Source organism: Epinephelus lanceolatus, chromosome 14 (assembly GCF_041903045.1).
Source record: "Epinephelus lanceolatus isolate andai-2023 chromosome 14, ASM4190304v1, whole genome shotgun sequence".
Taxonomy (NCBI): Eukaryota; Metazoa; Chordata; class Actinopteri; order Perciformes; family Serranidae; genus Epinephelus; species Epinephelus lanceolatus.
The window spans coordinates 38,732,147-38,743,791 of NC_135747.1; the positions used below are offsets into that span (position 1 = coordinate 38,732,147).

At 40.1% G+C, this 11,645-nt stretch overlaps 1 protein-coding gene across 1 annotated transcript in view; it reads right to left on the minus strand.

Moving 5' to 3' along the window:
- Window positions 1-11,284, minus strand: part of itgav (integrin, alpha V) — a 46,708-nt gene extending 35,424 nt beyond the window's left edge. Inside the window, exons 1-2 of the mRNA XM_033617287.2 lie at window positions 10,979-11,284; window positions 6,478-6,599 (exon numbers count right to left, since the gene is read on the minus strand). Coding sequence (XP_033473178.1) covers window positions 6,478-6,599; window positions 10,979-11,139 — 283 coding nt within the window. The 5' untranslated portion in view covers window positions 11,140-11,284. The remainder of the gene's footprint in view (window positions 1-6,477; window positions 6,600-10,978) is intronic.
- Window positions 11,285-11,645: the final 361 nt, after the last annotated feature.

Sequence of the window (11,645 nt, forward strand, 5' to 3'; positions counted from 1 at the left end):
TCCTAAACTTTCATTATCGGCTGCTGATTTCACATCTGAAGTGTTTCCCATTCATCTTAAATATTCACAACTTAATTTGCAACAACTGAAGTTAAAGCTTGGACAACTTGATTGCAGCATTAACATTAATTTAGAGAGGCGTTCTCTCCACCTGATGAACGTCACTCCAATAAGGTGGAGTAATTTAATGAAGTAAAAACTCTTCATTACAGCACAGTTTTGAGTTTCTTTTCACTTTCACTCTGAAACAGTTACCCTTAGCGGTTTTGTTACCTCATTACAACAAAATAAAACTGCACAGTTTGGCAAATTAATAGTCCTAGCATGCAAGTTGGATCATAGGTTTAGTTTCACATTTCCAACACTGCTCATCACAGATGGGCTGCTGACTACGGTGGCCAACAGAAAAATAGGAAATCTAAAGCCAGTGTTAGGTTTGTCCGTTCTGGGCTACTGTAGAAACATGGTGGTGCAACATGGTGATCTCCACAGACAAGGACTTGCTCCCTATGTAGATATAAACGGCTAATTTTAAGGTAACGAAAACACAATGATTCTTATTTTCAGGTGATGATACACTAAAGAAAATATACCTATTACATTATCTTCAATTTCTGCCAATATATCCTCCTAAATCCTACACTCAACCTTTAAATCCTTCACGTTGTAAAGATGACCTTGCTTTTCTTTAAGTGTAATGGGCGCTCCATTTTCAAGGTGGTGTACATGATCTTCACAATTACCAATATTTACTTCTACTGTTACTTTCACTAACACTGAATTAAATTTAATATTACTTTTGAGTGCAGTAAATATCAGGGACTGGTTGCACAAAACACCTTAAGTTTTCTCCATAAGTGTGACACTTAAGGCTTAATTTCTCTCTAGCTCAGGAATTTATACAGTTGCACAGAATCCATTAAAATATTTCCTTAGTTAAGGAAAAATGATAAATCACTTACTGCATTGAAAGAGATTTTAAAGCAGCTGAAGTTTTCATGGAGATTGTTCGTTTGCTTGGACTCATGATTGTGATCCCTGTTATTGTCTCACACATTTGGATTCTAGTTAGATAGAAAAAATTACAGAAGAAGAGAAGACAAGAACACCATGTTGGTCCGAGGAGGAAAAGATTTAACCTCTGGAGGAATACAATATCTGTACTTCATCTCTGTTTGCTCTGTTTTTGGTGTCCACCAACTCCTGAGGGAAATATCTGTCTCTGTAGCTGCTCAATGTCCCACTGTGGTCTCTGACTGTGTCTGACTGCTGAGTACAGCCACTTATCTGAAAACTGCACCAGTAAGTAAAGTCAAGTTGTTGCAGGACAGATAAACAAAGAGCTGAAAGCAAAATATGAATGCTGACGGGAGCTGCAGTATCAGGTCATCATTATTTGTGACACCTCACAGACAACGACAGTTCGAAGACGTCACCTTGGGAACTATTTCACGAATAATGGACCCATAAAAACATAATCAATAAATTGAACTGGAACAAAACCAAAAGCGTTATTGTCTGTATGTGACCAATTAACAAAGACTCCTGCAAAGTGAAAGTGCTACAGAGGAAATTAGAACAATTCTAGGAAGCTATTAAAAAGAAGGACATTAACACATCCTGCCAAATGTCTCTGTAAGAATAAACTGTATGAACATCTCCAGGGATACAGCGAGGCTGCAGCTCCTGTCTCCTTTCATTGATCCTCTCCCAACAACTTGAAACAATAAATAAAATAACTATTATCATTGAGAGCTGTTGGCATCACAGCAGGAACACAAAGAGCCGGAGTTCACCTCCTCACGGAGTCCAGGGACGAGTCCAGACACCTCCTGCTCCACCACACATTCCTGAATGTGTCCCAACACGAGACACCAGCAGCAGGCTCAGCTTATTACTCCATCAATAATCCTCTGTTACTGCACGCTGGCAAAGCTGCTGCTGCCTCTTATTACTGATGAAAATCAGAGTGGCCTCCAGTCAGAGACGCTTCAGTCAGCTTAACTCTCATTTGTGTTTTAAATAAAATCTAAAAGTTTTCATACTTTAACTTTAAGATTTTCATGAAATCAAACTTAAAACGGTTTATTGCATTTTTCTGCTGCAGCCATTCACTGTGTGTGTTTGAGGACAGATGGACGATAATGACACCTGGTGATAAATAAGTGGTCTGGCCCTGATCATTCTGCTGAAGGTTCAGATGGTGAATGTTAAAAGATACTCGTACTAGAGTTCTGCAATCGTTTGTGTTTTCATATCAACCAATCATGGTTACTAGTAGTGTTGCACGGTAAACTGGTACCAACGGTAGACCGCAGTACTAAAACACCACGGTACATATTTTACCATAATGTTGGAGTACCGTAGTACTACGGTACTTGCATTTGCGACTAAAAATAGTTTTGTGCGAGCAAAAGAAATCATTCAGGAGCACGCTGTGTGAGTACAGATTTCAACCAGCAGCTGAAACGAAAGGCGAACCCTGCCGGTTGTGGGTTGAACGGGGGTCACAGACAGGAATACGGCGGAGCACTATGGCCACCGCAAGATAACGCAGTTTACCGGCGACCAAGAAGCCAGGCTCCAGGTCCAATAATTTCCTCTTCGTTGGTGTCATGACTGCTCAGAAGTACCTGAACAACGGAGCCGTGGCGGCACACAGAATGTGGCGTGTTAGAGGAGAAACGAGCTGTTCACATTTCTCTCTTTGTGGCAGGTAACGGACCACAAACACTCACCGCACTTTAGGGACTGTTCTTTACTTATGAAGGGACTGTTCTTTACTTGTCAGGGGAGGAGTGTGGCTGGTTGATTTTTATTTTATTTATTTATTTTATTTTGATCCCCCCTATGTTAATCACTAATTGATGCTGTTTTTGAAGTATGAATAAGTCAATAAGTAATTTATTCCATTGAAATATCATTGATGTATTATAGAAAAGTGATTTATCTTTTCATAAATGACAAAAGGCACATCTGCCTCATTTTTGCTGTGGTATCGTGATACTACTCAGAACCATGATACTTTCACTGGTATCGTACTGTGGGTCCCAATTTTGGTACCGTGACAACACTAGTTACTAGGGATGTTACCATGTGATTCATGGATCTGGATCGATATATCAATTCAATGATCAACTATCCAGTATCATCGATGCAAAGTGAAAACATCGATCCATACTGAATATCCATCATCATAGCCATACCATTTGAAATTCTGTGTCACCATCAAACAGCAGCAGGCAGATAAATGCGAGCAGCTGAGAGACAGATGATGAGAATAACGTTATTGAATCAGGAATAAATCAGCAGTTTGGAAATATTTTAGATTATGGACAAAAAAATATGGGTCAACAGACAAAGCACATGCCGTATGTAAACAATGCTGTTATGAGGTAAGACATGATGTACCTGCCTGGACGATTATCTCACTCTGCTAACTTCTCACTACAGCAACAGTAGCTGCTCTGTTTCAACAATGTTCGGTTGAAAAAACGTGCATGCAGCATGAACTTCAACCGAGCTGTTCTGTCAGGAGATGCAGTGACTTAAACCAACAGCCATTAAACACAGATTAACAACAACATCGTTTAACAAAAGTATCAAATTCAGCTCAGTAATAACTGTCAAGGTTATATGACATACACTGATCTCAATAGGTGGATCGTTACACCCCTAATTTATAAAGGCTTCAACAAATATAATCATGGACTTGAACTATTTGTTTCTAAGGTTGTAAAATTCACTCGTCACTCGTGCTGATTAATGGACTCAGCGGGCGCTAAACCAGAAACATGTCAAAACGCACAAGAGGGCACAAATTCTAGGTATTACACCATCTTAGGTTTCATCATTTAACTGCCTTTATACTGGTGTAGGAAAAACCCATCGTCGATCATCACTTTGAAATACAATCCAACCACCAAACGGCACAAAGTTCAAGTCAGATATGAAGATTCTGAGTTTATGTTTGATGTCTGGGGTAAACATGTTGTTGTTTTTTCTTGTTTTGCTGTGTTGTTGTGGATCTTTGTTCTGTTGATCTGAGAAGTGTGTACTGCACATATTGATCATTTAAAATAAAATATTATAACACTGCAGCCTGTAATCCAGTGTCACTGTTTGTAATTGACTCTGATTGATATTTCCTGCTGCTTCACATTAAAAACAGTTTAACTGGACAAGCATGGTGAGAAATGAAGTGTGAAATTCCTCTACTGGTTTTACTGGAGGAAATGTCTGTTTGTAGCCTCGCTGATGGAGATTCAGTCAGTGATAACCAGCAGAGAGCTGAGTGAGTAAACTGTCTGATAAGATTTGTTTTATCTGAAGCAGACTGTGTCGACATGGAACCACATGGTTTATTTAAAATACTGTTTTTGTGTCAATACAACTTGTGTCCACATCAATGTCTCCAGGTCTCTTTGTACCCGAACATGAAAAGGGCTCAGTCTCTTCTTCTTTATTCTCTTTTAAGTAAACCAAAACAGGAAAACCAAACTGCATCACAGCCAACTTCTGAGAAGTGACCCCGACACTACTTACTTTGTGGTCAAGACATCGTCTGACAGAATCAACTTAACACCAGGTTGATGATGGCAGCTCTGCTGTGTCTCCACACAAATCAACATTTAAAATGAACGGTCACAGGCGAGGGCAGAGCAGCATGCGGACAGTCTACAGCGCTGACATGCTGGAGTAAACTTGTATTTTATCTTTACAAAAGGCAGCATTTGTAAGTTTGTTTTATGATTATATTTAAGAGACAAAAACAAACTATATTGTGAATACTTTCTCCTGCCATCACCCAGAGACTAATGTTGACAGAGTGGAGTGTCGATAAGCAGTAACGTTAACTAAAGAGACCAGCTGACCAACACACGCTGCAGTATTAAACAACTTCATCTGTGGTGGAGACATTAAGGCGGAATTTATACTTCTGCACTGAATCTACGCCATAGCTATGGCGTAGCCTGACGTGCACCTCCACAGAAATGTAACTACACGTCGCGATGACGCAGACCTCCTGTCTGTTTCTGTAAGCTGAAACCATTTCCCTCAGTGGAAACAAAGCTTTTATTTATTTTAATTTCACAGATCAACAATAAATTGTGAAGAGAATAAAGCCTCCACAAAAATAGCATTTAAAGTCTTATGTGTGATTTATCCTGGCTTCATACGGGCAGAGGAAATCTCTGCTTGTCGCTAGGCTAATTTATACAATGTAAAATACCATAGGCTTGTGCTAATAACGTTAGCATTTTGTATTTGTGGGGAAAACGTGTTTAGTATAAGACAGTTGTTTTGTCAGTGAACCTTGTGAGTTGTAATAGAGCCAAATTGTGTAACGTTACCTTTGTCAAATGTTGCTGTTGTCCCTGGCTTCATATGAGCAGAGGAAAAGTCCCCTAGCTGCTAGGCTAATTTATACAATGTAAAATGCCATAGGCTTGTGCTAATAACGTTAGCATGTTGTATTTGTGGGGAAAATGTGTCCAGATAAAGACAAGTGTTTGTCTGTGAATGCTGCGAGTTATAGTGAAGCCGATTTGTGTATTTGTGTTTGAAATTGTCTATTATTGTCAACTAGTGTTTTGGAGCTTTAACCGCAGAGTGACACAGACACAACACCGCACAACTTTAGATGCTAACAATGGCGAAGCAACGCAGCAAACAACACAGCAGTGCACTTCACCTCCCCCTCATTTTATTATTCTCACACAGGCAGGAGACCATAAGGTGCTTTCAAATGAATTAATTAATGTAGTTAACTTTTTAAAATAAAAAGGCTGCAGATCATTTACTATTCAATAGTATGCAGTAATTTCATACTATTTCCTGTGTATATTACAGTATGCAATTACTGGACGCTACACTGCCAAAAATATCACCACAAAAGAGAAATGTGTGTAACCACAGATAGATACAATCCAACTGGTTTAAGAGCTCAGGTATGAAAACATCTTGGCTGTAAAATTAGCTGCCTTAAAGGCGAGACAACTCTGTCCTGCCATTCCACAATCGCACCTTTAATACAAAACAGTGAGTCGGAGTAACAGCGTGAAATTCCCATTTTGAAGAGGCAGTGTAAAAGGGGCTGTTGGAACACCAATCTGGAGTTTTAATATTATTAATTTAACCAGCTTGATACGATCATACTCCCAGTCTGCCTATCTTCACTCCAGAACCCTCAACATGTTGTAGTTTCACTGTTCACGGAGGGCAGCAGCTGAGGCCAGATTAACCAACTAGGAGGTCACAGGGTCCCTGCTGACCCCACCATCACCCCACCCTGTGTACTGTGTATGCACCCTGTCACCTTTAAGAAACCAACGACCAGATGACGGTAGTTGTGGAGGGTTAATGTTTTTATGTAGGAGAACAGGGCCTCAGTAAGCCAGGCAGGAACAAAACCAAATCTTTGTAATTCTGAACATCATCCCTATAACGTGAAAGATAAAAGAGAGTTTTTGGTACCTGAGCTGTCGAACTGCAGCTGCTGGCAGGCTGAGCTCTTCCAGGGACAGCTGTACACCGCCCCCCTCTCCACCACAACGCCGGAGGTGTTCGCCCGAGGAGCTCCAATGAGAACATCTGACCTGAGGGAGGAGAGGAGAATTAAGGGATAGATCAGATCTGCACTTTACATTCTTTGGTCTGAGATGGAGGTTTGCCGTATAATACTGTTCACTGTTGTACCAGTATAACTGTTATGTAATGTGTCATATTGTAACGTCTGTTAGATCGAAACGTTACACAAATAAACCTACTGGGACGAGACCAACAAATGAACATTTCCATTCCTCGAGCCGCGACACGACTTAAAAACATACAAAGACGTGTGTTGATGAAGAGCTCAGAGTGAAGATGGGAGTTGTTACAGATATATGTAATAAGTGACATCATCAGACGGGGGATTTGTTAAGTTTGGAGACTATGATTCACAAAAATGAGATCACATGATGACATTCACATGGACTTCTTCTCCAGAGGAAAACATTATTCTACAGTTACCTGACTGAGACGTGTCACTGGTTACACTGCAGATTCAGATTTTACTCACAAAATATAACAATAGCAAATGATTTATTTAAATGGTGTGATTATAAAACATTAGGCACATAAAAATAATTTGCAAAGTGTGAAGTTAATATTTGGTGACCTGCAGTGTTTCAGAGTAAATTTTGGTAAATGGTAAATGGACCTGCATTTGTATAGTGCCTTTCTAGTCATCTGACCACTCAAAGCACTTTTTACACTACGAGTCACATTCACCCATTCACGCGCTGGTGGCCCGAGACTACCATACAAGGTGCCATACGCTACTCAGTTTTTAACACACTCACACACTGATGGAACAGCCATCGAGAGCAATTTGGGGTTCAGTGTCTTGCTCAAGGATACTTTGGCATGCAGACTGGAGGAGCCAGGGATCGAACCAGCGTTGCCAGGTGGGAAATGTAGGATTATCGTACCACAGACTTAAAATTATCGTATTTTGAGGGAAATTATCGTATACCCGTCATAACCAAAATAACAATCCCACTGATGCGCTACAGGCAAATATAGTCACTCTAGTGTTTACTTTATTGGTTTACTTTTTTCCCCATTTTCCTTGCTTCTGTTTTTCTTCTTCTTCTGTTTTGAATCTCATTCTCGCTCGACTTCCTGACGGGTCCTAGAGCCTCGTGGTGCGGGTACAGCTGACCATTCAGCCAATCGTGCTCATTGTTCAGAGACAAACGTCACCCGTATGTCACGCTAAGAAAAGTGCGATTGGCTGGAAACATGTCACATGGGAACAGATGCCTTCAGGGCTCACAAAAAACTCTGGCATACTGATTACAACCACACACTCATGAAATGGTCAAATTATCGTACATTTGGCCTTTTTTTGGGATTACTGATCGTACATCGTACAAAGGGCCAAATTATCGTACAAATACGATAATTATTGTACACCTGGCAACGCTGGATCGAACCACTGGTCTTCCGATTGGTGGACGACCCACTCTACCTCTGAGCCACAGCTCAATACTTTTTCTTTTCAGCGTTGCACTTAATAGACAGTCCCTGTTCACTGGGCTCACAGCCGGCTGATCACATACGGTACAATATGGAGTATGGTTATCTGTTCATTATGTTATCTAACAGACTGTCTTAATGACATGTAGCTCGTTGTCTTGGTTGGAAAGAAGAGTCATTTGTGTTTTAGCAACATTTCACTTGCAGTTATTGATCCAGGAAGTTCGTCTCCGTTATTATCCGGATCGAATGTAGATGATGTCACAAAAAAGCAGAACTTGGTTCACACTTTCAGGCGTGAAAAGGCCCTTCATGTTAAGGATTTCCTTTAATGTATCGCCCATCTGCAGCATCATTACGTCAGTGTTGCTCTGTTGTATCAAACACTATCTGGCGGTGATGCTGCAGGGTCAGAGCAGAGCTCCAGGAAATATAGAAAGTCTTTGTTTACTTGCAGAGTGAAACAGGATTTATATTCCTAACTTGGCCACAAAGCAAAAGGGCCGTTCGGAGGATTACACTTCGCACGAAACACAAAACAGTTAACTGTTTACACTCTGTCTGACACTGTGGAGTTTATGGACACTGATTCATTCAGACTGAGACAGTTTTATTGACTGATGGAGCGGATTATTTTAGGCTGTCAGGAAGATTACAACAACAACTCATGTCACTCTTCAGTATATCTCAGAGGAATGTGGTTTTTTAACTACAGCTTTTTACCAACTGACAAATATTTTTAAATATATTTTACTGCGTGCCACTCAATATGTTGATTAGTAAAATAAAAAAGAAAGTGACATTTTAAAAACGGAGATGACCTTCTTTATCAGGATGAACTTTCTTTTCTGTCTCCTGATATGCAGCACACACATCATTTAAAACTGCACATTAACATGTCACGTGACCTGATGCACGATGTCATATTAACATCACTAGGTTCACTAAACTCAATGTTGTGCACTGAGGATACACTTTAGAGAACAGTTTAAGGGAATCTAACACTGGTGACAAGAATAAAGCTACATAATAAAAGAGGTTTAGATCATGAGCTGCCTGTTTTTGGTGTCTTTTAAAAAACCAACACTCGACAGGAACAAGAAGAGGAAAACTGCAGACACATCATGAGTGTTATAATGGTAACAAAGACATTCCACTGAGACTCCAACAGAAATGGAAATGAGGACATGAGCACTTTGGGTAAAATCTTCCATCACAAACAGTTTCAGAAAACTGTTAGCCACATTTACTAAAAACTTTTTATGAAGCTAAAGACTTTTTTTCCGAAAATACAAATATCACCACCATCACAAAGGTGGTAGTGGAATGTAATGAAGAACATTTTTTAAGTACTTGTCTTGTACAGATCTGAGGTACTTGTAGGCTGTTATCTCAGAGGTTATTATTTTACTTTTTACTGCACTGCAATTGTCTGACAGCTTTGGTAACTTTACAGATGGCTATAGATTAGCCTATAGATTAAACATAAAATTACATACCACAACATAAAATAATAAAAATAGGAAAATGTGAGACGGGTGGCTTCATGATACTGTCTACTGTCTCTTTCAGTGGTAGGTCATTGTTGCTGGTGCTTTGTTGTAATTTGCTCCGTACAATAAAGCGATCCATTGTCCCACTCACAGTGTTCTCCTTTTAAATGTTATCATCCCTCACACTGGCTGCCAATCAGGGCTTTGATGTGTCACACACTTAAAATTCCAACATGCGAACAGTGACAAATAGGTTCTCCGTGGAGGTTTTTTAAATTAAATTTGTTTATAGGCCCAACTGAAAATTACATTAATAATCCCATGGCACACCTGCAATGGCATCACGACACACTATTTACTACCAAGTAGTGTTGCAACGGTATGATAACGGTCTCAGAGAGTATTGCAGTTTATCGGTATCACGATATCACAGAAACATTATTATTATCGGTCAGAATGACCCTCGAAGGAATGAAATCAAAAGTCTCACTACTATAATTGAAACTTGAAACCACTTTTGTTAATGGAAGTAAGTGTAAAAAGTCTCCTCTTGGAAAATAATTAAAATAAAGGTGAAATTCTCCATCCAGTTGCTTTTTTATTGCAATACTGTAAATAAGTAAATGTACACGGTACAATAACTGTCAAATTTTATATCCTCCTGAGACCTTAACTTTTGTTTGATGTGGATTTTTAACTTCTCTGAGCTAACTGGGATCAGTAGGACCCACTGAGAATAAAAAAAAAAAATACTGTCAACAACAGTAAAGTCCCAATGACCTCAATAAACTCCCAATATCTTCAATGGAGTACTTCCTAATTAACAGTGTCTTAGCTTGTTACTGTTGCTAAAATTGGTCAAATGTGTTGCCATAGCCTATCAAACATTATTAATCATAAATACACAAGTGTCAGACACGAATGTGATCAGACTGACTTGGCAGAGATATAGAGATTGTTGGACACGAAAAAAGTGTCCATGAATGAGGACAGCAGGTCTAAGATCAGCAGAATCAAGTATAAGGAAACAGGAAACCAAAAATGTGATGTCCTCGGTTATCATGGCATACCTTAATATCGGTATATTGCTGCAACCCCACTACCCAGCACTATATAGTTATTTAACTGAGCTCCACTTTTACCAATTGCAACATTAACCTGATGAACACATGACTGCATGAATACATCTAATACATCATAATGAGTACTTGTACTTTTAGAACTTAAGTATATTTTGTGTTATTGAACTTTGACTTGAGTGAATCTTTGAATGCAGCACTTCATTTGTTACAGTGTTTCTACACTTTAGATCTGATACTTTAACTTTAGTATCAGACTTTAGTTGTGATGAAGGAATCGATCATTACAAACTGATCATAAATGACCAGTAGGGTTCAGACAGAACATGATCTTCTTCATCATCATCATCATCATCATCATCATCATCATCGTCCTCTTACTTCTGGTTGTCCGAGGTCTTGAAGAAGTCCACCGAGAAGCCGAAGTAGCTGCCCTCCGGTCCGGAGAACACGGACGGTTTGTCCACATCCAGGTTGAAGGATCCTCCGCGGTGGAAACACGAACACAGCAGGAGAAGCAGAGCGGTCCGTCCCCCGGCCATGGCTGCTGCTGCTGCGGGTTAAAGCGATGGAAACCACCGATGGAGGTGATCCGGTGATGTTAGCTAACGAGCTGCGGTCCGAGTCACTTTACACTGATTTAAAATCTAACAGCAGCTCTCCTCCATCACCGCACACACTACAAGTACGTCATGGAAGTGTTTAATGTTTAACAAGCCGCTGTTTCCGGTGTTACCGACGCCGTCAGACACCGCAGCCGAAGAGAAGAGCCCAGAGTTCGGTCCGGTTCTGTCCGGCGGTCCGTTAGCTTGTTTTAGCCGATAAAAGCAGGAGAAAGACGGGGACGGTCCAGGGGAGAGGCCGCGACTCAGTGGAAGTGTCACTTCACCAGCTGACGTCAGGTTACATTGAAGACTACACCGCATCCAGTTCATCCCCTTCAAAATAAAAGCATCAGTCACACGAGGGTTGGGAGGTGTTTCTAACTGAAGACACGGCCTAAATTTAATTTAGACAAAATGTTTATCATAATATATTTAGACAAAAT